General features: G+C 37.3%; 1 protein-coding gene across 7 annotated transcripts in view; it reads left to right on the top strand.

The window, feature by feature from the left end:
• The window catches only part of Psd3 (pleckstrin and Sec7 domain containing 3), a 457,750-nt gene that overhangs the window by 364,211 nt on the left and 65,925 nt on the right, over positions 1-27,614 (top strand). For all 7 annotated transcript variants that reach the window (XM_026789576.1, XM_026789579.1, XM_026789577.1 and 4 more), the window contains 2 exons: positions 1,282-1,325; positions 25,993-26,186. In XM_026789576.1, coding sequence (XP_026645377.1) covers positions 1,282-1,325; positions 25,993-26,186 — 238 coding nt within the window. The remainder of the gene's footprint in view (positions 1-1,281; positions 1,326-25,992; positions 26,187-27,614) is intronic.

The raw sequence follows: 27,614 nt of genomic DNA, 5'->3' as shown, positions 1-27,614 counted from the left end.
TGAAGAGCAATCAGGGTTCTCTGACCTGTGGGAAGTCCAAGGACCGCCCACCTCCATCCAGGTTTAGTAAGTTGAGCATCCAAACTGCCTAGGCTTGTGTTAGGGTTTTAAGATCTTCTCATTTGGAGCTCTTGTGGTTGGTTGGTTTGTTTGTTTGTTTGTTTGTTTGTTTGTTTTGGGGGGTGAAGGGTATTTTTTTATTGTTTTGCTTTTTGATTAGAGTTGCACTGGTTCTTTCCTTGTCACTTTGACAGAATCTGTAGTTTCAGTGTATTTCTGCTAAATTTGGATGGGCATTGATAAGGGAATTTGCTATGGAAATAGTCTTTTTGCTGGCATGTGACACTCAACCTTCTGAAGCCTGCCTTCCCTCATCCGACAAGAGGTCAAGTGGCAGCTGACCCTCCTCTCCATTCTCAGAGTAGAGATCTTTTGCTGAACATTCAAGCTCTAACAGATCCGAGATTTTATTGAGAAAAAGTTCTAGCATCATAGGTTTTACTGTTTTTTTTTCTGTATTATTTTCTGCCATGCCTTTGCAAATGCATTTCTCTTACCTTTATTTTGTCTTCTTCTTAATTAAAGCTCTTTCCTGGGTATATGCTGTAGATGAGCAAATTGATCACAAGTGCTTTATTTGGAATACTGATTTTGGGAGGGCCAGGAAGGCTATGTGTGTTTTACCAAGCTCTTGGGAAGCTTTCTGTCTCCTTCATCATTAGTATACATAGATATGGAGGTAGCACTTACTGAACCACAGGGAAAATAATGACCTTAGAATAATAAAAACCACTTGAGTTAGTGGTGTAAAAACTCTTAAAACTATCCCAGGCTGCATTTCCATATCTGACTTAATGCTTTCTTCCATGTGTCTATTCAGGTAATATAAGAGCAATCGTATTTCTTCCATTATTGAAGAGTGTGACTACCCTTAAAGTCCATATTTATGAAGATGGTTTTTAAGTGAATGAAATAGAATGTGCTGCTTGAGTTCAATCATAGCCTAATTCTACTATACCAAGAAACAATGCACAGTACTATATGTTATTTATAAAAGATAGTTTTTGCTTACTGAATGTTTCTTTGTTTCACAAAATGCTCATTTTTCTCCCCTGTGAATTCTTAAGCTTCTAGAGACCAATCAGTTAAGATATTCTGATTGTGAAGGCATGAGGAAATTGCTCAAAATTTACTGAAGCCTTTGACTTTACTTTTTTACTGAATTCAGCATATGGAACAGAATTAAAAATACTAATTTGATCTTATTTCCTCTGTTTACAGGCCTTGTACAATTCAATCAAGAATGAGAAGCTTGAATGGGCAGTGTGAGTATGCTTGATATCAGCTTTTTAATAATGTGGTTTTTCACACTGCTGCACATGAAGACTGTGTTTTTATTTCTGGGTGACCTGGACCCAAATAATCACACACAAACTATATTAATTGGTCACTGCTTGACCAATGGCTTGGGCGTATTTTTACCTAGCTCTTTCATCTTAAGTTAACTCATTTCTATTATTTTATATTTTACCATGAGGCTTATGGTTTGTTACCTCTTGCTTCTTGGGCAGCTACATGGCATCTGCCTGATTCCACCTTTTTTCCTCCTCTATTTCTGCTTAGATATCCCCACCTTGCTATATTCTCCCCTGCCATAGGCCAAAGAAGCTTCTTTATTAACCAGTGGTAATGAAACATATTCACAGCATACAGAGGGGAATCCCATATCATTTCCCCTTTTCTGTCTAAATAAAAAGGAGGGTTTTAACTTTAACATAGTAAAATTACAAAAAAAAAAAAAAATGAAAGGTACCAAGCAAGAATTACAGTTACAATATATCTTTGGGAGTCTAAAGTTTCAAATCTAATTTATCTTTTATCATACTAAGGAAAACTATAACTGTCTTCAACTCCTTCAAAGACCCCAAGAAGAATATAATATTACCTAATAAAACAGGAAGTGCATTGTAAGCAACTTCTAAAACTCTAGAATTGACAGAGACATCTTGCTGCCTGGACAGTAACTCAAAGTTCGTCTGTACCATTGGGGAATACATCTTCAGCCTACAGGCCCATAGTATCCAGCAGACTTTTCAGTGAAGCAGAAAATTTGAAAGACTGTTTCACCTATATTAGCAGTTACTCAGTCACTTTCTTCTGTGCCCTGCAGAATGTCTGGCAGACTATTTCAGAAGCAGGAACCCTGAAAGACTGTCTCATCTTCTTTTGGCAAGTTCAGCAGTCATTTTTCTGTGGGTCCTGTATGTTTATACAGCATGCTATCAAGAAACGCAGGATAGAGCAGTTTATTGTCCAAATGGCAAGATTTGTCACATTGAAGACAAATTTCATAGTTTTTTCAGTGCCCATCAGCCTCTCTGAAGTAATTCATGTTGCTAGAATCAGACATGTCTCATTGTTGAGATAAGTCTACATTCTTAAAACCTTCTAAATGCCATATTCCATAGTTCTTTGAAGTGTTGAAGATTATCTAACTGAAATATATCTCTGTATATCTAGAAAACCTAACCAGAATTATTAAAAGTTTGGTTATTATAGATGACTATTAGCCTGTAAATAAGAGTAGACATATATATATATTATATATATATAATATATATATATATATATATACACACACACACACACACACACACACACACACACACACACACAGTATCATATCCCCCTTAATTTTTTTAGTAATTGACTGTAACCATTAATCATTTATAATCAATACCCTTGAAATAAAAACAAACATTTATAAACAATCATTTTGGGAATTTGGGCATAGTTTTCTCCCGAACTGCTTTGTGCTTTTTGTTGTGTGAAGTATTTTTAGGGTTCATGGAGAACTTTTGGGGGCTCTTGTTCCATCAAACCACATTAGCCTGGAAGGAATCCACAGGTTCCCATCCTCTGTAGAAACAAAAGCAGAACTTCTTTTCCAAAGTGACAGATCCTTAGACTCAAATTTTGAAGTCAAGATAACTTTAAAATATATATGGTGGTTTAGCTTAGCAACCCCCAGAATCAAATGCTTTTTAGCAGTTAACTCATTAACAGTCAAAAATGCAAAGAAAATATAATAATAAACATAATCCAGACTCTGTGTATTTTTCATCTTTACACAGCTTATTTTTAACTATATTACTTTTTAATGTTTATTTTATTATCTTTACTCCTTTAATCTTTGATTGTCTGTACTCTTTTATATTACTTTTACTGTCTCTTTAAAGACTTTGTTTTATTTTTTAATTTTTTTAATTGAGAAAAGGAGAAAAAAAACAAGTTTCCACCTCCTCCCAGCCTCCCATTTCCCTCCCCCTCCTCCCACCCTTCTCCCTCTTCCCCACTCCTCTCCCCCTCCCTCTCCAGTCCAAAGAGCAGTCAGGGTTCCCTGCCCTGTGTTAAGTCCTAGGTCCTCCCCCCTCCGTCCATATCTAGGAAAGTGAACATCCAAACTGGCTAGGCTCCCACAAAGCCAGCACATTATGTAGGATCAAAACCCCATGCTATTGTCCTTGGCTTCTCATCAGCCCTCATTGTTCACCATGTTCAGAGAGTCCAGTTTTATCCCATGCTTTTTCAGTCACAGTCCAGCTGGCCTTGGTGAGCTCCCAATAGATCAGGTCCACTGTCTCAGTGGGTAAAACTATTTTTTCTATAACTGCCTATACTCTTTTTCTTCTGTTCTTTAGCCTACATTCATTTTTAAAACACATTATGACCCATCTAGAGGTTTATTTATGTTTGAATCTGTCTTCTTTATTGTGTATCTGTAACCTTTTTTTTGATCACTGCTTTAAACTGATAAGCAAGTATGGCAAGGACCAGAGCAATCACACTGTCTGTTTGTTCTACCCTGCTCAGCTTTTCAACATGGCGGAGGTCCATTTACTGCAAGCTTTGGGAGTCATGTTTACCACCCGACTCTGGGAAGCACTTGGCCCAAGCAGCCACCTAGTAACTTGCAGCAGGCTGCCCACAAACCCCATTTAAGTGTTCTGTAACAGGACCTCCCAAAAGAACCAGAGCATTTGAGCCACCAACATGAACCAGTAAACTTCCTCTTAAAGGAGCCACACAATTTTTGGTGCTTAAGCTGAGTCAGGAAGCCTTCTCATAAAGCAGCTGTGCCTCTACTCGCTGTCAGCAAACAGAGCCTATGTGAAAATACTCGGCTACCAAGAAGCCCCAGTTGACTTCCATTTTTATGGGTCTAGAAGCCCTTTTTTAAAAACTTACTTAGGCTTTATGTGGATATTCTTGCCAAACATTTGGGCGCCGTTTGTAAATGAAGACTACACTTTCATTTACAGACTGCCCAGACCCAAATAATCACACAGAGACTTAATTATAGCCCTGCTTGACCAATGACTTGGGCATATTTCTAGCTAGCACTTACATCTTAAATTAACCCATTCTATTATTTTCTATTTTATCATGAGACTCGTGGTTTGTTACCTCTTGCTTCTTGGGCAGCTACATGCCATCTGTCTGACTCCACTTTCTTTCCTCCTCTATCTCTGCTTAGAGATACTGCTTTATTCTGCCCTGCCATAGGCCAAAAAATCTTCTTTATTAACCGGTGGTAATAAAACATATTCACATCATACAGAGGGGAATCCCACATCACACTACCTTTCTTTATGCCTTGGAGGTGATTTTAGAGAGTAAAGTATGTATAACTAGTTCTTATTTTATGTCATTTGTCTTACCTGCTTTATGTAAAACCTGAGTAAACCTTGAGAACTCTTGTTACTCTTGGTGGTGGTAGTGTTTGTTAGCATTCTTCTTTTGCTCTGACCTATAAGCAGTTTGTTACCTTATAATGAATCTTTGAAAATTGTGTTTATACCAAAACCTAAAATACATGGTATATGTATCATCTACTTATTTGAGTTTTCCTCTTGCTATCATCAAATATCAAATGAAGCCAATCTTGTTTATTATGGCACTAGTCTACTGTGGCATGAATCAATATTAATGAAAAGAGGAAAAAGATTCTATGGGTAGATAAACTTGAGAAATGATTAAGCTAAGCCACCCATTTGTTTTAAACTTCAAGTTTAGAACATTACATATTATTAATAATTTCTCAAGGTATTGCATATTATTAACAGTCTCTAAAAGAAAAAAATAATTTTGAATCTGCTTGACAGTAAAATATACTGTTTCAGGGCATATGCTTTAGGAAATACTGTTTAAATAAATTCTACTTAACTTTACATAAGCAAATAATACTTTCTTGTTAAATTTTCACTAATATACAATTAATTTTTTTAAATAATTATTAGGTTTGTTGTTGAGGTGGCTTAGTTGGTGAGAGAGAACTTGTTATTATTCTAAAGTTGTCCTCTCAACTCTACATGTACCGTGACAGGCTGGTGCCCATACACCTTCTCCCTATGCCCCCCACACACATATGCATAGTGAGTTTTTAAAGTCAGTATCATTTGAATTATTCTACTAATTCCAGGTTATATATTGCTGTTGTAGGTGACTCCATTTAAGAATTTAATATTTGCAAGTGTAATCACTTGTATTCTGTATTTATACATGATAACGCTCACTTAAAAGCAATGTATCATTTTAAGGAGTTCCTTTAACATTCTCAACTGTCATGGTAGAGAGCACTTGCTGTTCCTACAGAGAAGAGAGTTCAGTTCCCAGCACTGGCAGGGTATGGTATTCACAACCATAGCCCCAGTTCCAGAAGACCCTACACCGTCTTCTGACTTCTAGGGGTACTAGGTATCATACTCATGTGGAGTCAGATCTGAGTATGAGTTTCTTTTTCAGTAGACCAAGTTAATGTCAGTGATTGCATCTCAGATGACTTACTGAGGACCCAGAAGTATTCTGCAAAACTATCCAAAAATGGATTGCACTTCAGTTCACACTTAATGCTGTAGCTGGGAAAACTCAGGTTCCACTTATTTTCTCTCCTTTTCTGCTTTGCATCCCTACTCCATATGCTTGGATGTATACTACTGGTTTGTGTTTTATAAAGAAGAAAAGTAAGGCACTGTGGCCGTTAATTATTTTTTAACCTTCTACAAAACAAAGAAGTTGGATAGAATCATCATGAGTATCTTTCCAGTTCTGGTATCCTGTTTTTGAATATTACTTTATATGAACATATCCTAGGCGACTTTTCTGTGTAAATAAAATCATTGTTGAATAGAGTGACTATAAAACCAAGAAGCGAAGGGAATGGGGGTGGATGAAGCAGTGTGGAGAAAGACAGGTAGCTTCCTACTTTGCTTTCTGCTGCTGTGATAAACACCACAAGTACAGTCAGCTTGTGACAGGAAGGTTTGTCTCAGGTTTACAGTACTGCTTGTTGATCATCTGTTGAAACCAGTGGTGGTAGAACGCACTTCAGAAGGCAGTTCTGGACCTCAGCCTTATGGGATCCGCTAGATCACGCTGCTTTTCCTTAATAAATGTGTTGCTCCACATGTAGAGCTGCACCACAGTGCCCTTCTGACTCTCTTTATACCTCTCTGACTCATTTTCCACTTCTTATGCATGTGTGTCGGTCTTTACCTCCCTAAGTTCAACACTACAATTATCTCTTAAGATCATTGTTCTCCTTCACCCCTTAAACTTTATCTTCCAACCCTGTACAAATGCTCCCTCAACAAATGGAGTTCTGCCTACTTTCCAGAGTCTCAGTTACCTTTACATTGTGTTGCAGGGCTTTGGGCCAGCACTTGCATGCACCCTCTCTTTCCGGCTCTTATAGTATATTCATTACTGTTATAAACACTAGTAACTTTCTGCCTACCTGGGTTTTGACTTCTACATCACCTTTGACTTCACCCACAGCTTCTCTAGAGCTGGCTTTCAGTAATGTCCTTCCCTTCAATCATGCTGCCGCTACTCATACTTATTGAAGCTTGCATCCTGTGTGTCTCCTAAGCAAGTGTTTGTATGCCCGTCTCTTGTTTCTTTCTTCTACATTAACCTGATCAAAGCATCTCCATGCTGTAAAACTTCAAGTAGGCCCCATACTTTCTGTCTGTTACCTATTTTATTACAGTGCTGTCTTCACACAGTCCTCCTTTCAACTAAGCACAGTTACTAGTACTTGGCCCATGGCCTTTTCACTTTCTCTCCTTTCTCTGCATGGAACCTTATCCCCAGAGCTCAGCTTATATGACACCCATTCCATTACATCTTTCCTGGCCTTATCAACCAGAAATGATCTCCATTTTATTTTATCTGATACAACTATCAGTTTATATCCTCCATTTTAGATACTTTGAATAAAATTTCATTAGATTCCAGGTTTCTTGAGGAAATGAAACATGTCTGATTTCTCCCTATATTTCCTGCTTTGCCTGCCGTAACGCCTGTGTGTAGTGGAGATTCCATAAAAGGCTATCGGAAAGGTTGATTGTGTATGTGCATGTTAAGAACTCAAACAAAGGATGCTGCTGCTGTGGAATTTGTAAGGTAGTGCACACTTGAGTGGTAATTGCTGTGATGTTGATATCAGAGCCTTAGAGGAGACAGACATGTAGAATTATGGACTGCTATGCTAACTAAAGGGGTCTCAGCTGTTACAGACATTTTAATATCTGAGGGAGCCCTCTCTTTGGGAATGTGAGTGACAGAAAAAGGACATGGCAATCAAGTAACAAACAGTACTCCTATTATGATATTTTTAAAATGTGATTAAACTTTTACTAAATAGTTTTTCTTTCGTAAATGTATGTACAAGGTTGGGGAGTGCATTGCTCTAACATAGAACCTTCTTTCTCTATGAGAGAAAAACAGAAATCAAGAAACATTCACTCATAGGTCCAAAGACACGAAGCTGGTACTGTGGCAAAGCTAGGCTTCGTTTCCTCTGATGCCAAGCCTGGCTTCCCCATAGGTATATAGTCTTACAACAGCCCTATTAGAGAACAGACGTCATGTCTGAGCATTTTGTATCAGAGAGCTTTACATTGGTGTATGAGCCCCATCAGTTGCTCATAGAATTTCACGTATTTTAGCCATTCTGACAGGTGCTTCCCTGCTCCCCTGTCCAACCTTCCTCCATCCCAATCCTCCTGTTTCCTCAAGTTCCCCCCTCCTTCCCTTCCAACTTTTCTCTCTCCATCTCCCCTACCCCTATCCCACCCCACCCCCAAGATCCCAACCTTCTCCCTGGCAATTTTGTCTACTTCCCATAGCCAAGAGGATAACTATATGTTTTTCCTTGGGTTCACCTTCTTATTTAGTTTCTTTAGGTTCACCAATTGTAGTCTCCATGACCCTTATTTATGGCTAGAAACCAATTATGAGTGAGTACATCCCATGTTCATCTTTTTGGGTCTGGGATACCTCACTCAGGATAGTGTTTTCTATTTCCATCCATTTGCATGCAAAATTCGAGAAGTCATTGTTTTTTACCGCAGCGTAGTACTCTAATGTGTATATATTCCATACTTTCTTCATTCATTCTTCTATTGAAGGGCATCTAGGTTGTTTCCAGGTTCTGGCTATTACAAATAATACTGCTATGAACATAGTTGAACAAATGCTTTTGTCATATGATAGGGCATCTCTTGGGTATATTCCCAAGAGTGGTATTGCTGGGTCCAGGGGTAGGTTGATGCCGAATTTCCTGAGAAACCGAAACACTGATTTCCACAGTGGTTGCACAAGATTGCATTCCCACCAGCAATGGATGAGGGTACCCCTTCCTCCACAGCCTCTCCAGCAAAGGCTATCCTTGGTGTTTTTGACTTTAGCCATTCTGACAGGTGTAAGATGATAACTATATGACATCTGTATTTAGGAATGCCAAGGAGTCTTCTTTAAAATGTGTGTGCCTGATGCATGCACCTGGTCTCACTTTAATGATGTCACAATATACACAATATAGCCCATTTTCAATACAGAGCTCCTGGGTTATACTCTCTTCTCAGTACTGCTCCTGCTCCTCATTTTGAGTCTGAATACACATTTTTAACTGCATCATGGCATAATCTTTGATGCTTCATATTACCCTACCCTACAATTCATGATGAGACCATTTCAAAACCTTTGCTATCTTTTCTTCTAAACTAAACCATTTCTTGTCTGCCCTCAAATTGTTCTGTGGTGTAGTGGGACAATGGGCTTTTTCTGTCCCTCTTCATCTTTTAGACTACCTCTGCATGTTTCAAAAAGCAACCATTAAACTTCCACTTTATTGTGAACTTTAGATGTGGCTGTTCTTTTTGATACCATTGTTGCTCAGAGACTAATTTGCTGACACCAGAAAATGGAAAAACTTTCATGACTTGTTCCCACTTCTTTACTGCTATGTCTAATGTGTGTGTGTGTGTGTGTGTGTGTGTGTGTGTGTGTGTGTGTGTGAGAGAGAGAGAGAGAGAGAGAGAGAGAGAGAGAGAGAATGGTATGTTATATGATTTTGTGATGTGGGAGTGATTTCTTATTAATAAAGAAACTGCCTAGACCCATTTGATAGGCCAACCCTTAGGTAGGCGGAGTAAACAGAACAGAATGCTGGGAGAAAGAAGCTGAATCAGGAGTTGCTGCCATGATTCTCCCACTCCAGGCAGACGCAGGTTAAGATCATTCCTGGTAAGCCAGCTCGAGGGCTACACAGATTATTAGAAATGGGTTAGGTCAATATGTAAGAGCTAGCCAATAAGAGGCTGGAACAGGCTGGGCCAGGCAGTGTTTAAAAGAATACAGTTTCCGTGTAATTATTTCGGGTAAAGCTAGCCGTGCGGGCGGCTGGGTTCCGGGGACACAGCCCCGCTGCTCCTATTTACAACAATTTTGTATATGTATGATATATGTCAATGGTGTGTGTATATGGATATGGGTGTATGGATTATGTGGTGTGAGTGTGTGCATATGTGTAATATGTGTGTATGGTATAAGTATGTGTACGTGTTCATGGGGTATGTGGTATGAGTATGTGTGTGGTGTGAGTTTGTATGATCATGTGATATAAATGTTTGTAAGTCTCTGTATGGTGTAAGTGTATTGTGTTGTGAGTATGTTATGTGTCTTGTGGGTGTATGTTTGTGGTATGAGTGTGCTTTAAGTGTGTGTGTATGGTATGAGTCAATGTGTGTGTGTGTGAATGGTATGAGTGAGTGAGTATGTGAGTGTGAGTGCCTGTGTACATGTGTGTTTGAGAGAGTGCATGTGTGGTATGTCTATACTATGCACACACATGCTCAGGGGAGGGGTATCGCCTGCCTTGTCTATAACTCTTTTCTGAGAGGAAGCTTGAGGGATGGAGAGGATGTGCAGCAACTTGCTACCTGTCCTTGTGGCTGAGCACTTTAATTCTGTATCTCACCTAAGGGTCTGGACTGAAATTGATTATTACTTCCATTTTTCTGTGTCTCTTGAAGCCTTTTTCCAAGAAATGAATCCTCAGACCTCCTTTATTCTTGCTTTTTTAAAATTTCCTTGTAATATTTTACTTAACTGGGTGTTGATTCTAATTTTCAGTAATAATGTAAAATAATTAAAATGTAATTTTTGTTTCTCTGTGGGAAATAGCCACCCTCTAAGAACAAATCATTTTGTTTTGCCCAAGACACCTTTCTTTTATACTTCAGACTGACTTAGATGTGTCACCTTTACTTATGAAGATGAGTTCCTGTCATTTAAGTTTTTTCTTTTAATAATTTGTTCCATGAAATTATTCCTCTGGGCTTCCTCACTTCCACACATCAGAATCATCTAGTAATAATAACTGAATTCTCCTTGTCTGCCTTTGGGTTTAAGGTAGTGTTCTAGAGCTGGAGAGCTGCTCTTTTAGAGGACTCAGGTTCAATTCCCATCACCCACGTGGCAGCTCACCAATGTCTGTAACTCTAAGATCTGAAACCCTCACCCATGCATATTTGCAGATAAAACAACAACACACATAATAATGAAGATAAATTATTTTGAAAAGTACTGTTCTAAAGTGTGATTAGCATCATCAAAAATCAGTTAATCAGTTAATTATATTAATAACAACAAATCCTGTAGCCCAGCTGGGCTTTTCCTGGTTTTGTAGCCTTGAAGTCTGACCATCCTGCTCTGAATCCAGAGTGCCAGAATTATAGGCTTGCTTCACACACCCAGTTTCATAGGGTGCTGCAGATCAAATCCAGGGCCTCATGCATGCTAGGCAAACACTCCACCAGTTAAACAATTCTCCATCCCTTTCTTGGAATATTTTTACCCTGAGATAAAGTTGTTTCCATGAAAAAGATAAATCACAGTAGTTTTTTCTTTGTGTCATTGTTTTGGGGACGTCTCTTCATATTCCTACCATGGTAGGTACTGCCTCATGCATCACTCTTGGTAACGTCAATGTTGTAACATCAGTGTTACCACCGCAGCTTTAGAGGATGTGCACAATGTTTACATACAGGATATTACTAGTAGGGAGGAGTATGAACAAAGCACAGTGACATGCATGTGTGAAAATGTCATGACGAATCACATTAAATCACATTATTTTGTACACTTAAGAGAAGATTAGTTGAATATTAAAAAAACAGATGGCATAATGATTAAAAATTGGCATTTAACTTAAGATTTGGAGCTGAAGAAAACATATCATCTGGAAATTTGCTATCTAAAAATTGATCCTGAGCTTCAGTTGGTCTTTAGAGTTTGAAGTAAGCGAAGCTTCAGGGCAGATAATTAGAATTCCTCAGACAGCTCTATAAAATGTCATCTTATTATCCTAGATCATAGTCCACACTTAACATTTCCTCTCGAAGTGTTGTTTTTTTTCCCCCACTTTTTCTCAGTGAAAATGGTGTCTTTTTCAGATGTTTATAATTCAAGCATATAGGAAACTGGAGTAATTTGTCACCAAATTCTTCCCTTTGAAATGGTAATTCAGAAGGGAAAGGGGAAAAAGAAACATTATGTATTTCCTGTGTAAATGTGGTCTCTGAGTGATTGGGTTAAGATGGATCCTTGGAATGTTTCAGGGTTTCATGTGAAGACAGTTGTAGCACAGAAAAAGCAGGCCTTGATAGAGAAGCTGTCATTACTTCCCATTTTCAGGGGGAATATGCGAAGTCATCTGGTTGGTGACTAGACGGAGTGTGACTTTAATGTTGCTACCCTACTTGTGCCAAAGCCTTTTTCATATAAAGGCCTCCCATTATGATGTTCTTAGTTTAGAAAACTAAGCACTACAATTGTTAAAAATAGATTTTTATTTAGAAAGTGAGCTATGAGCCCCCATCTTCTTCACATCTGGCAGCATTCTTACTGATATTAAAGGGCGCCCCACAGAGCTTAACACTTTTAGATAAAGCACAAACCATGCTTTCACAATTTAAAGGTCTATGCCAAACTCAGCTATTTTTAGAAAATAAAATGCAATGTGTTTCATACTTGCAGTAATGTTTTGAAGTTTATCTACATGCTTTGTTTTTTATTTTTGGTAAGTGATGAGGGCAGATCCATTTTAAACTCCTCCTGCCTTATGGCATAAAATGTAGAACAACAGACAACCCATGATGACTAATCACTGCTTTAGCTTGTCTCCTAACTATCATCTGGCTTAATATATCTCAGTATCCAGCGTAGTGATTTACTCTTGTATCAAACCACATTCACCTGTTGTTTTAAAGTGTTGGGTTGATTATTTTAGAAACTCGTTTGAGTATAATTCCAGAGTTTTCTTTTAAAATAAACTATAAGATCTGACAATTACCACAATCCATTACCCAATTTCTCCCACCCCAGAAGAGTCCTCATGCTGAGCAGCCATCTTGTTTTATGTACACTCTTCTCTGTTGTTGTGACTGGACAGTATTCTGTACACAACTCTGCTGGACCATATATTGCCTTATTTCAGTCAAGAGATGCTCCTCATTGTGTCTTATTCACCCCCTAGGAATTTTCATCAGTTTGTTGCTTCCTAGCAACTTTAGTGCTTGATTTGATTCTGATATCTATCAAGTTGGCACTGAGTGTGTCACAAGGAACATATCCAGATGCTTCCTCCATGGAGGAGAATGGATGTTAGGCTCCCTGCTACCTGCTGTGTTCCACATGCATTCGTGTAGGTGAAATGACGCCACAGTTAGGAACATTCTCTTGTAGTCCTGTGAGCTCTCTTCCTGTAACATCTGATTTCTCCTGTCTAGATCGTGATTTTCAGTGAGATGATGACATCTAGCTTTAGAGTGATTCTGAGAAGAAGATCATAAATTACGGAGATCATAGCTGTGACTTGGGATTTAGAGTGGGGTTGGTACCTCATTCCTTTCTTTGTTTCTGCTAGAGAAAATATACACAGATCAAAAAGCTGCAGCTATTGAGTTTTGCTCAAGCTACCTGATAGAGGGAATGAAAATGTGCACTTCAATACCAAGGTGACTCCCTGCCCAACCTATAGGGATAATTTGTAAAAATTGAAGGCACACAGAACCTGGTACTTCTGACTCATTGACAACCTGACATCAAATCCTTAAATTCTAGAACACTTCCAACATATACACTTATCAAGGCATTACGCTGTCCTGTAATTTTATTATTATTTAATATATGTTACATATTATTTAATATACTTATTTTATAATACATAACACATTTCTAGATATAAGGAAAAATAAAAAGCATACTAAAAATCAGGGAACACAATTTGAAGAGGCAGAGGCAGCATCAGAGTCAGGGTCAGCTAATGTAAGAAAGTTGGATTTATCAGAGCCGGGACTTAACGCTGCTTAAGATGCTAAGTACTGCAATGGATAAAGTAAGCAGCATGTGTGAACAGATGGGAGATATTAGCAAAGAGATGGGAGTTCTAAGGAAAAAAATGAAACTATATATTAAAAGACATAGTAGGATGTTTGGGCCCATTAATAGTATAGACATGTGTTAGAAAAGATTCTAAACTTGAGGATATATCAGTAGGAACTTCTGAGTGTAGAAAAGAGGGTAGGGTCTAAGATTTAGAAAACGGACAGAATATCTGAGAACTCAACAGCTGTGAAGGGTGTAGCATCCTGACAGCATGTGGGAAAGAAACAGGAGAGAAGGGAAAGAAATAATGAACCAGTAACGACTGAGAATTTCCCGCCAATGTCAAACAGCAAGCCACAGATCCAGATAGCTCAGAAGATATGAGAGAAAGTAAATTTAGGGAATGAGTGAGAACCTTATATTTTGGCATTTCATTTCAAGCTACAAAGTAAACCTACTGTTAGCTCAAGGAAACCCATTTTAAATGTAAATACACATATGAGCTGGAGCAGCAGGATGGACTGAAACAAACTGTGTTAACTGGAACTGAGGAAAAGGACAGAGTAACCATATCAGCTCAGCTGAGAAGTTGAAGAGCAAGAAAACTTTCAGGAATGAAGAAGGTGTGTGGTGATGACAATAAGAGAGGAGTCTATTCTCCAAAAAGCCATAATAGACCTTAACGTGTGCATCTAACAAACATCACCATGGGCAAGCTGATAGATTCTAAACCTTACACATGAACTGGGTGATCCAGGAGGCTAAAAGTCAGAGTCCGCCACTGTGCATTTTTCCTGCACAATCAACAGACTGGGCATAATTGATATCTGTTGGTGAATTCCTATAGTAACAGCAGAATTCACATTCTCAAGGACATGTGGAATGTTAACCAAAGTTAGTCACATTCCCAGCCACAGTAAAATACACCGTAACAAATTTTTAAGTGGAAAGTTTACATTTGCCCTCAGACTAGAATGGACTTAAGTGAAAAATCAACAACTAAATTGTAAAATCCAATAAAAATGTAGAGACTAAGCAGCATGCTTTTAAATAGTTCGTGAGGGCAATAACTCTGAAGAGAAATTAAATTGTTTTAATCTAAAGGGAGGAATGAAAATTCATCTTTTCATAATTTGTGTGCTATGGTAAACTGAAAAAGCATGGTATAAAACCGGACTCTCTGAACATGGCAGACAATGAGGGCTGATGAGAAGCCAAGGACAATGGCACTGGGTTTTGATCCTTCTGCATGTACTGGCTTTGTGGGAGCCTAGCCTGTTTGGATGCTCACCTTCCTAGACCTGAATGGAGGGGGGGGAGGATCTTGGACTTCCCACAGGGCAGGGAACCCTGACTGATCTTCAGACTGGAGAGAGAGGGGAAGGGGAGTGGCGGCTGAGGAGTGGGGGAAGGGGGAGGAAAAAGGGAGGTGGGGAGGAGGCGGAAAGTTTTAATAATAAAAAATGCACACAAAAAAGTAATACTTCCTTACTTAGCAACTTGTGTATAGTTAGAGAAAAAAAGGGGTTTCAAATCAGGGATTTAACTTTCTACATTAGGAAGCTGCAGCCGGGAGGGGAAAGATAGGTTAAAACCAAAAGTAGATAGAAAAGACAAAGAAGTTAGTATAGAAATTAATGAAATTGAGAACAGTAATTAAGAGAGTTAACTAAAAGCTAATTCTTTGAAAAGATGGGTAAAATGGATAAGGTCTAACTAGTATTAACTAAGATAAAATTTAGAGCTTAAATTAACATTACTAATTTTAGATATGAAAGAAGAAATATAATTTTAAATCCTATGACATTTAAAGGATTGCAAAGAGATGTTATAGACAGCTCTATGCCCACAGATTTGATGGGAACAAATTCTTTAAAGATAATGTCAGTCAAAACTCATTGGCCATTATATATTAAAACAATTGAAAAAGTAATGTCTTACCTTCTTAACCAGTATTACACCTAAATGGTGTTACTGGTAAATCCTGCCAAGCATTTATGGAGCAAATTTTCCTGCTTCTTTATATTCTCTCCAAGAATATAGACTTAAACAGGAGCACCAATACACATTCTCACATGCCCCAAGTGTTATAACCAGCAAACTGGATAAAATCATTAAAGCACAGACCAATGTGTCATGAGCACAATGTCAGAACCCTCAATATTCACAGATCAAATAAAACCGTTAGTCTTGTAATGAGAAACTTAAGAGTTTGCCTATTTCAGCCCACAAATGGGAGAAAATGATGCCATTTCCTCTCAGCACTGATTCTCAGTATCAGAGTTGAAGCCCTATCTAATGCTGCATGAGAAACAGAGGTATAGATATGCAGGTCTAGAAAACAGAAATTGCTGTGACAGCATGATTGCCTATGCAGAAAATCCAAAATAATCGGTGGTCACAGTTTGACATCTGTTCAAAATGAATAAATATAGCTCTGAAGTGTTACATTTAGGAATGATGTGAATACAGGTGGAAGACAATTGTTTCATATTTCTGTCATCTGTGTTGAAAAACAATGTGGGGATGGTGTGGAGAAAGGAAGGCCTCTAGATAAGATTCAGGACAATGTGGGGATGGTGTGGAGAAAGGACGGCCTCTAGATAAGATCCAGGAAAGTTCTCACAGTGTTGCTACAGTAAATAGCACTTCTGTGGCAGCCATCACAGACCCAAGGAGTCCGTTCTTAGGATCCAGACAGCTGCCCCCAGATGGTACCAGCCTGTGTCTGGGAGCAGGTTGAGTTTTGCCCCCAGAACCTAACAAGGCGCATTCATGATCTTTACAACACTAAAAGTACTTGTTTTACAGGATGGAATATTTGAGAACTTTTGTTTTTGGTGTTTTGTTTAAAAGTGCTCTGTTTCTGTTCTCACAGTTTTCCTATTCGAGTATATTTTAGTTTTTAATACCAAACTACTAATATTTGTAACCTTCTCTAACACTCCTATCGGCAAAAAGCATAGCAGGTGTCACTAAAATGTCAAACAGTAAATTGCAAAAGTATGAGAACTTATTTGAAAAATTTGAAATAATTCTATTTGATTCTATTTATTCAGAATATTGTTCTAATATATTATCATTATATATTATATTGTAATTACTTTTACACTGAGTTTTTAGACATTTTACCAAAATTACATTCATAAAATTGTGTTGTAATAAAATTTATTTAATGCTCTCATTTTTTTCCCTCAAAATATTTTATCCTCCCCTTTTCTTGTAATGATGTGATCTGTGGTTCACCTCACAGTTGGTCACAGGTAACTGTAACCTCAGAGAAAGGACTATTTGTGTCTCTTGAGAAATAAGAGTCCCTGTGGACATTGGACTCTCTCAGATGATCTGAAAATATTGATGACATATTATTCTAAGAGCTGTTTATTCACCCTGGTAGTCCCTTGCTCCAGGTTTGATTGAATCATATTTACCTGGTTTTGGTCTTGCTACCCATGCCTTTGGAGTCCTAAGAAATCACTGGCTGGACTCATATGACTCTTGCCTTGTGTCAGGTCTTACTGTGCTTAGGCCCTTCATCCACTTGAGTAAACTGAGTGCTCGTTTTTCTTCTGATAAGGGTCTAGTTTCATCCTTTGCAGGATATTAGTCAAGTTTTCCAATACCATTTTTTTAAAGAAGACTATCTTTTAGCTTGAGTTCTTAGAGATTTTATCAAAATCAACTGGCTACAGATACTAGGATTTATTTTTAGCTTTCTATTTTACTCCATTGGTTGATATATCTGTTTGATTTTATTACTAATAACATCTATTTTATTAAAATACCTTTATAATTTATAGTTGGACTATATCCATATTAATGAATTTGACAAACCATAATTTGAAATATTTTAAAGAACTGAGTATTAGGTATGTACTTATATATTTTTGTCATTGTTCACTAACTATTATTTTAAGTACTAACAGTTTACACAGAATGTGCGTTATATAAATGGATGTTTGTGTGTAATTACAACCTCCTTTTATGTAAAGGCCTTGAGTACCCATGAGAAACCATGAATCCAATTTTCCACAGATACCAGGGGAGCGCATCACATGACGGCATGTGACACCTACTATTTCTTCTTTTTGTTCTGGATTTCTTACATTTCAGAGTGTTTTAGGCTTGCTATTTCTCTGAACTATCATTAGAATATTTATAAGAAACTGAATTGACTCTGTAGCTTTCTTTAGGCAACATGATCATTTTAATCATTAACCTTCCCAGTCCATGAACATGGAATCATTATCATTTATTTGTATATCCTTTTATTTCTTTCATCAGTGTTTTGTAATTTTCAGTGCATGCGTCTTTTACTTTCCTGTTAGAAATACTCCTGTTATTTTCATTTGGAGGAAGGTAGGATTCTTTGTAAATGAGATTATTTAATTTACCAATTTTTGTGTGTATTTCATAGGAACAGTTAATTATGTTGTATGTTTGCTTTCCAAGGTACAACTCTACTGAATTTGAAAGTTCTAAATTGGGCTTATTTTTTAATTTTTAATTTTTTTTATTTTGTGATTTGATGTTCTTAGAATTCCCTTTTATATAACCACACTATCATCAAAATGACACAACTGTACTACCTTTTTTTTTCTGTGTGAATGCGTTTTATTTCATTAGCGTAGTTGTCCCAGCTAGGACTTTCTAGTACCATGTTGAAGTGGTGCATGTTGGCATCTTGTTCTTGATCTTGCCTGAAGATTTTCATCTTTGCACCTCTGATTATATCATTTGCTTTGAGCTAAATGATCTGTCTGGAAGCTAGAAATTGCCCTTCTAATTTATGAAAAATTATAGTACTGTTATTCAATAGTGGATTCATTATATTATTTAAAACACATTTTTAGTATAATAGTAGAAACATAGAAGCGAGATAATGCTTTTCATATATGAAAAAAACAAGCTGTGTATATCCGTACAGTTAAACACTGCCCTCATAATAATAAAGGCAAAGCTGGTGGTTGACATGGAACATGGAGGATGTTAAGTGCATTTTCCAAATGTAAAGAAGTCAACTATAAATCATTCTGCAAAAGGCAAAATTGTAGACAAAAAAGATAGATCAGTTGGCAGGAACTGGACACAGTTCTAAACAGGGCCTTAAATATTCATATGACCACACTGAAAAAAAAAAACATGTAAAACCAAAGAAAAAATTCACCACAATAATAATTGTCATTGGAAGAGCCATTTATGAATGTTAATGTAAGGCAAAGGCTAGCATAAAGCAGGATATTAGTTAAGAAACTATCTGTACTAAAATACTTATAAAATATAGTAGCTTTATGTAGATCCCTGAGAGACAGTACTGTAAGTCCTTATGGTTAGTTGATATCATGAGCAATAAGACATCCACGTGTAGATCTGATGAACTGAAAAAGGGTACATGACCTCATCTGTAATCTCCTCACCCTGAACTCCGACCTCAGTGGTGGGATAACACCAGACAAATCCAAAAGGAAAATAAATGTCGGGAAAACCGACCAGGATTCTTCACAGTGTGAAGGTCATGAGGAGCAGGAAATACTACAGAATTGATACATCCCAGAAAAGAATAAGGAGACATGACAGTGACGACAATGACTAAGTCTATCTTGCGATCTGGGATATAATCCTGGAACAAAAGCAGAGTGATGAAAAAAGCTGGTGAGACCTGAAAAAACATCTCTTTAATCCACAATACTTTACTGATCTTAATGTTTTAGTTTAGAAAATGTCACTGTGGTTATATAAGATGCTAGCAGGAGAAGCTGGACATATGGAAACTCGATGTACTGTCTTTGCAAGTCTAAAATTATTTCAAAATAAATGTAAAATATGAATGTTTAAGAGTTTCAATTTTAACTTCATTTATCTCTCAGTTACTTTCAAGATACCCTTAGAGAAACAAAGGCTCCTTTTCTCCATCTTTCTCATAAACTACTTTTGAAAGAAATTTTGATTTATATTTTAAAAAATATTTTGGGCTGCTAAAGTTTGGATAAAAGTTTAGTAAAAGAGTCAGTGCTTAGCATTTAATAAAGAGACAAGTTAGATGGCAGAAAGGAAAACGGAGTAAGACAGACTTGCTATGCTGTTCAGTTTTCCAGGTATTTATAAGATCCTGTGAGTAACTTTCTTCTGCCTTCTTCATTGACTGAATATTGACCATCTGATCTATTGGTCTTTTCATAGTTAGGGTTTGTCATGATCTCAGAGTTAAAGTTCCTGTGCTTAAGGATAAAGAGATGTAGAAAACAAGGCAAGGCAAATGCAAGTTTTACAGTAGCTGGTGGTGGTTGGAAAAGTAGTAGCTCCTGAGATACCAAAGCCCTGTGGAGACACGGCTCTCCCATGCACTTGCAGCTTTTTCTGGGGTTTGGATGCTAATAGTGAGCCTGTTTGCAAGGAAGACAAAGCTGAGTACTGTCCTTGGGGCTCCGTCTATAGATATCTGTGGTCCTTCATACACCTGTTCTGTTGTTCTGCCAGGGCCAGGGTAAAAGTACAGTTTACAATCCCCCACTGTTTGAAAGAAGATAACCAAGAAACCATCATGGCAAGAGAAAGAAGAGCTGTAAAGATTCTCCAGTCATTCCTTCGTTATCTCTTAAGTACTAAATATGTAGCTTTGAGTATTTATTTGGATTCACTGAGTCTTTTCCCTTATCTGCAATTTAAAATTCTAATATTGGTCTTACGTAATTGTTGTGATCATTAATACTTGGCACATAGGAAACTGTCACTAATTAGTATAGTGCTTCTTTTATTAAAGTAAAAATCAGAATAATACATTTTATTAACTTTGAATTTTGTCCTCTATTGAAAAGTTTTTTCCTCATATAATATATTCTCCCATTACTCCTCAGCTTCCTCCCTACTTCCCCTTCCATCCAAATACATCCTCTTTCTTCCTATAATTAGAAAATGAACAGGCTTAATATAACTAAAGGTTATTAATAAAACAAGGCAAAATAAAATAAGCTAAAACAAAAACTAGCACATGACAATTGAACAAAACAAGCAGAAGGAAAAGATCCCAAGAGAATGCATAAGAAACAAAGACCAAAGACCACTCATTTATGTACTCAGGAATGCCATAAAAACGCTAAGCGAGAAGCCATAACTTATACACAAAGGAACTTACAGGGTAAAAGGAGAGAAGAGAAAATATATAAATTAGATAAAATAAAAATTAAAAATAAAATAAAATAATAGTAAAAGCCCTGAAACATCATTATGAACAAGGACCCTGTGGAGATTCTGTTGAGTTCATTTTCTGTTGGTCTTGTACAGCTAGGCATACAGCCTACCCTCAAGAGGAATTTGTTTCCCCAATGAGACTCCCTTGGAAGAAATTAAATTTTCATTTGCATGTAGTTATCAGTTAGAGATAGCTTCTGGGTTAGGGATGGGGGCATATGCCTACTTCTCTGTTCAACTCTAGGACCTGGGGCAGACCTGTGCAGACCCCATGCATGCTGCCTCGGTCTCTGTGAGTGCCTGTGCCCACCTATGCTCTTGATATTAGGGCCTTGTTTCACTGGTGTCCTCCATCCCTCTGGCACTTACACTCTTTCTACTTCCCCAGGGTTCCCTGAGCACTGGGGAGAGGGATTCGATGGAGACATCCCTTTTGGACTGAGTGTTCCAAGGTCTCTCGCTCTTTGCATAATGTCTGACGGTGGGTCTCTATATTTGTTCCCATCAGCTTCTGTGATGATGGCTGAACAAGGTACTAATCTATGAGTATAGCAAAATATCATTAGGAGTCTTTTTGTTGCTACTTTTTAAAAGAGTAACGGCATTTGATTTTACCCTAGTTCTCTGGGTTATGTAGTCCCAAGTTCTTGGTCATACAAACATTGTCAGGTATGGGTCCCATCTCAGGGACTGTCTCTTCAGTCAAATCAGATACTGACTGATTATTCCCACAATATGCTACCAATGCACCAGCATACCTTGCAGACAGAAGACCAACATTGTAGGCCAAAGGGTTTGTGGCTTGGTTGCTGTGTACAACTTTCTTATGGTAGTCTCCAGAGTTCCCTGTACCAAAGACGCTGACATGGAAGAGTGAAGGCTCTATGTCAGCAACAACTCTACTTATCTGTGTTCATTGAGTTGTGTGTGCATCATTCCAAGCAATGTGTTCTTGCTTTAGGTTAGAACAAGCTATAGTCTTGGCAACAGCCTACCTTGTTTGGAGATCCCCATAGGATCCTGTTAGCAAACAATTCAACTAGATATAACCCAGTCCTGGTACTGGAAGCTTCATTTGATGACAAGAGATGGCTGGTGGGGCTCTGTCTTCCCCCATTGTTTGCTGGTTTCATTTAGATTGCATTCATATATTATATATTTTAGAAAGCTGCTACTATGTTAGGTTTTCAAACTACCACTCAAATGGTCCTTAATTTTAGCTGTTTTACTCTATATTTTCTTCTCCCTTACCCTCCTCACCTCTATTCACCTGTATTTGATCTTCCCATTCTAGTCCCTTACGCATTCATCCATAACTATCTAATATATTTCCCTTTTTTAGGGGGCTCAGTCTGTGACACCACAACTCCCAACACACACACACAGTCCTTTACCATATACCTTGCCTCTTTGGTTCTATGGAGTATAGTTTAGTTATCATTGATTTGACAGCTAGTATCTACATATAAATGAATACATAGCACATTTGTGTTTCTGGGTCTGGGTTACTACACTCAGGATGATATCTGAAAATAAAGATACTTTGACATTTTTTTCCTTTCCAATTTCTATCCCCTAAATCTCCTTCAGTTGTCTCAGTGCTCTAGCTAAGATTTTAAGTACTTTATTGAATAGTAATGGAGACAGATGACAACCTTGTCTTGTCCCTGATGTTAGTAGAATTGTACTACTCTTTGTTAGATCTTTATAGGGTTTGTTTATCAGGATAACACTGGGTTCATAGTATGAGTTGGGGGCAGTGCTCCTTATGTTTCTATTTTGTGGAATGATTTGAGGATCATTATCATTAATTCTTGTTTGAAAGTCTAACCCTTTGGCTTTTTTTTTTTTTTTTTTTGGTTGTGAGACTTAATTACAGCCTCTATTTCACTAGTGGTTATAGATCTGTTTAAATTGCTTAGCTGATCTTTATTTTTTTATATCATATCCCCTTATTTCTTTTTTTCATGATATTTATTGAGCTCTACATTTTTTTCTCTGCTCCCCTCCCTGCCTCTCCTCTTCCCCTTTCAATACTCCCCCAAGGTCCCAATTCTCCCAATTTACACAGATAGCACAGACTCTTCCTTCTATCTACATGCATTCAGTTTAGTTTTTCCACCTTAAATTTTTTGCCTTACCATAGTCCAAAGTGACTTCTTTATTAACCAATGGTTACAAAACATATCCACAGCACACAGAGGGGAATCCCACATCACCTCCTCATTTCTTTCTAAATAAAAAGGAAGATTTTAACTTTAACATAGTAAAATTACATATAACAAAATAGGTATCAAGCAAGAATTACAGTTACAATATTTCTTTGTGAGTCTAAAGTTTCATATATAATTTATTTCTTATTATAACTAAAGAAAACTATAACTATAGCTATCTTTCTTAAACTCCATCAAAGACCCCAGAATGATACAATATTGCCTAAGTAAGCAGGAAGTGCATTGTAAGCAACTTCCAAAATTCTAGAATTGACAGAGACATCTTGCTGCCTGGTCAGTCACCCAAAATTCTTCTGTAGTGTTGGGGCATCCAGCTTCAACCTACAGGCACATAGTATCGGGTAAACTTTTCCATTAAGCAGGAAATTTTAAAGATAGTTCTGCCTTTATTGGTAGATTGTCAATCATTTTCTTCTGTGTCCTGCAGAATGTCTGACAGACTCTTTCATGAAGCAGGAACCCTGAAGGACTGTCTCAGCTTCTTTTGGCAACTTCAGCAGTCATTTTTTTCTGTGGGCCCTGCATGTCCAGTTCATACAGCATACTATCAAAGCAGTCCAGGCAAGAGTAGTTACTTGACCAAATGCCTAGCCTTTTCACATTGAAGGCAAATTCCGTAACAAGTTTCTTTAATGCCATTAACCTCTCTGAAGTAATTAGTGTTGCCAGAAGCAGACATGTTTCACTGTCAAGAAAAGTCTAAGTTCTTAAAATATTTTAAATGACATATTCTGTAGGTCTTTGAAGTGTTGGAGATTATCTATCTAATCTAAATATATCTCTGTATAGCTAGAAAACCTAACCAACCTGGCTATAAGTTTGACTATTATAAATGACTATTTATTAATCTGTAATTTTTAATTATATATTATTTTTTAAATTATCTATATAAACATACCTTTAAAAAGAATAGAAATATACATATAACAAAATTGACCAAAATTTGTATCAATAAACCAAAATTCCATACCAATGCAAAGCATTCAATCTCTGTATCATAGCCCCTTATTTCCATTAACCATTTATAACAGCCCTTTTAAATGAAAATAAACATTTATAAACAATAATTTTTGGAATTTGGGCATTTTTTTTCTCCAAACACTTTCTTCTTTTGTTGGGTAAAGTAATTTTAGGGGACCTTTTGGGGTTCTTGTTCCATCAAACCACATTAGCCTGGAAGGAATCCACAGGTTCTCTTCTTCTAGGGAAACAAAAGTAGAACCTCTTTTTCAAAATAGGATATCCTTAGACTCAAATTTTAAAGTGAAGATACCTTTAAAATATATATGTGGATTTAGCTTAGCAGGCCTCAGAATGAAAAGTCTCTCTGCAATCAAAAAATTTAAAGAAAACACAATAATGTACATAATCCAGACTCTCTGTGTATATTCCATCTTTTCGTGGCTTATTTTTTACTCTATTACTTTTTAATGTTTATTTTATTATCTTTCTGTTTTTAATATATGACTGTCTATAACCTTTTATATTACTTTTACTGTCTCTTTAAAGGTTTTGTTTTATTTTTTAAAACTCTATAACTGCCTACACCCATTTTTTTCTTAAGTCTATGTACATACATTTCTTAAACACTCTGTGACCCATTCAGAAGTTTATTTTTGTCTGAATCTGTCTTTAATGTGTATCTATAATCATTTTCTGACCAGGAGCGCTTTTTTAAAAAGTGCTAAGTGGGCGTGGCTTAGTCACCCTGTGACTTTGACTGCTAGCTTCGCCCCATCCAACATAGTATAGTAGAGGTATGTTCACAGCCTCTGTGAGCCATACTCACCACAACAGCTCCAGAGACACAGTGGTTCTATGTTGCCGTTAAGCAACTTGTACCATTCTGCTCACAAACCTTAAGTTCCCTGTAGAAGGACCTCCTGAAAGAGTCAGAGCCATTCATGTTACCAGGAAGCTGTTTCTTAAAGGAGCCACACCTCTACTTGTGACCTGCAAACAGAACCTATCTGGAAAAAAAAATGTGGCTTCTAAGAAGCTGTGCTTGGTTCATGTTTTTGTAAGTCTAGATAGTGGGTGCCATTTGTAGAAAATAACTGCACCTAACTTTCCTGGATGTCCAGACCCAAATAATGACACAGAAACTATATTAATTACAAGACTATTTGACCAACGATCCAGGCATATTTCTGGCTAGCTCTTACATCTTAAATTAACCCTTTTCTATTCATCTATTTATCACCATGAGGCTGTGCCTTACTGGTAAGGTTCCAGCATCTTTTTCCTTTGGCAGCTACATAGCATCTGCCTGACTCCACCTTCTTTCTCCATGTATTCAATTTAGTTTTCTCACCTAGCTCTATTCTGCCCTGCCATAGGGCAAAGTGACTTCTTTATTAACCAATGACAATAGAACATATTTACAGCACACATAGGAGAATCCCACATCATCTCCCTTTATAAGTTACCTGGGCTTTTTCCAGTGCATGTTTTAATATTCTTTCTTTTTTGTGTACATGTACTATTTTGATTATCACATGCGGGGGAACTTTTTTTTCTGATCCACTCTATTTGATGTTCCTTTTAGTTCTTTTCGTACTTGATAGGCATCTTCTTTAGGTTAGGAACATTTTATTATGTGATTTTGTTATTGTTTTGTTGAAAATATTTTCTGTATCTTTGACCTGTGTTTCTTCTCCTTTCTTTCTTACTATTACTCTTTCATCTGGTCTTTTCATAGTACTCATTATTTTCAAAGTAGTTCTTATAAACACTAATTAACTATTAAAAAACAGAGATGATGACTCTGACTAACTTGGTTTTTTGAAAGTTATGATAAGTCCTTATTTTAGACTTTGTCTTTTCTTCCTTACAGAGATGATGAAGAGAAAAAAAAATCTCCCTCAGAAGGTACTGATGAGAAGGCCAATGGAACACACCCAAAGACTATCAGTCGTATTGGGAGTACAACTAACCCATTTCTGGACATTCCTCATGACCCAAATGCTGCTGTATACAAAAGTGGATTTTTGGCTCGCAAAATCCATGCAGATATGGATGGAAAGAAGAGTAAGCATTGTTGATTATAATTTCCTGTTTTGTTTATTTCTTTAGGCTCAAATTTTGAAGTGAATTTATGTGAAATAAAATCAAGGATGAAGAAAATTATGTTTATGTAAAGAAGTATTCTTTATGTTAGGCATCCAGTCTTAAATCAGAGATTCACTTTTGTACCTGATCTTTTCTTTCTTTTTTTTTTTTTTTTTTTTGTTTTGTTTTGTTTTTCGAGACAGGGTTTCTCTGTAGTTTTGGAGCCTGTCCTGGAACTAGCTCTTGTAGACCAGGCTGGTCTCAAACTCACAGAGATCTGCCTGCTTCTGCCTCCCGAGTGCTGGGATTAAAGGCATGTGCCACCACCACCCGGCTGTACCTGATCTTTTCAAAGTCATTTCAAAACTGTACAAATGGAAAACCACTCACAGACTATTCATTTCCCTGGTTCTCATTCATTTGTGTATCCATGGCTTCAATACTATGTAGCATTGAGTGTGATGGGCACAGACCCTGTCTTTGTGGATCTACATTTCTGGTGGTTGGGGAAAGGTTTTATTTGTAACACACAGAATAATCAGTGGCCTTTGATAAGATGAGAAGGGTAAGAGCAAGGGAGATTCATGTGATTAGTATTGGGACACAGAACGAGTCATATTGGTGGCTTCTAATTTCTCTGTGTATCACAAAGTGTGACTGTTAGGTAGATAAGTGCTGTTTGGAATTTGAAATAAGAATATGTATTCACATAGTTATAATAATCTTTGGACAGAGTGAATAAACAGTTCGTTGTAGCTAACAGGCTAAGGCAAGATTTATGCATGCTCAAAATTAGTAGACTTTACCTCCTGGGTGTCTCTGCCTTCCTACAGACACAAACATGGAGTGAAGGAGTGGGCAGCTTTGTGTTTGTGACTGGACACTTTTCTCCCAGTATTACCATATTCAGTTAAATTCAGTTTGGAAAAACCCCATGGGCAGTGGCTTTGACACTGTCTTATATTGCTGAATGGATTTCTTAATGATTCAGTGATCCAGGAATACCTCTTCTGCATTTCCTGTATACTTCATACACTAGCCAGACAGGCTTAATTCCTTTGACAACATTGTTTGGTCCGTTTAGTTCCAAGTGACACCAATTAAAACTAGCTTGTGAAAAAGACAAGCCTGAAGAGGAAAGATTCCTTCCAGTGAACACTTTTCATTTATACTCCTGGGTAACTTTGTATGTGTTAGCTGTAGTGTTTCAAATTATCTTGTTATGCAGCTGGATACATGACTCTTCCAGCTGCATATAAATCAATATTGACAGTAAAGATCTAATTATTTCTTACTTTTAGTATGTTATAGGGTAGAACTGTTTTTACCTGAAGAAAAGAAACATTTCATCCAATGACAGTCATCTGTAGACAGTCATCCATAGACAGTCATCAGTAGACAGTCATC

Source organism: Microtus ochrogaster, unplaced genomic scaffold (assembly GCF_000317375.1).
Source record: "Microtus ochrogaster isolate Prairie Vole_2 unplaced genomic scaffold, MicOch1.0 UNK23, whole genome shotgun sequence".
Lineage (NCBI taxonomy): Eukaryota > Metazoa > Chordata > Mammalia > Rodentia > Cricetidae > Microtus > Microtus ochrogaster.
The sequence above is the reverse complement of the archived record's forward strand: the minus strand, read 5'-3'. Positions and strand labels throughout refer to the sequence as shown.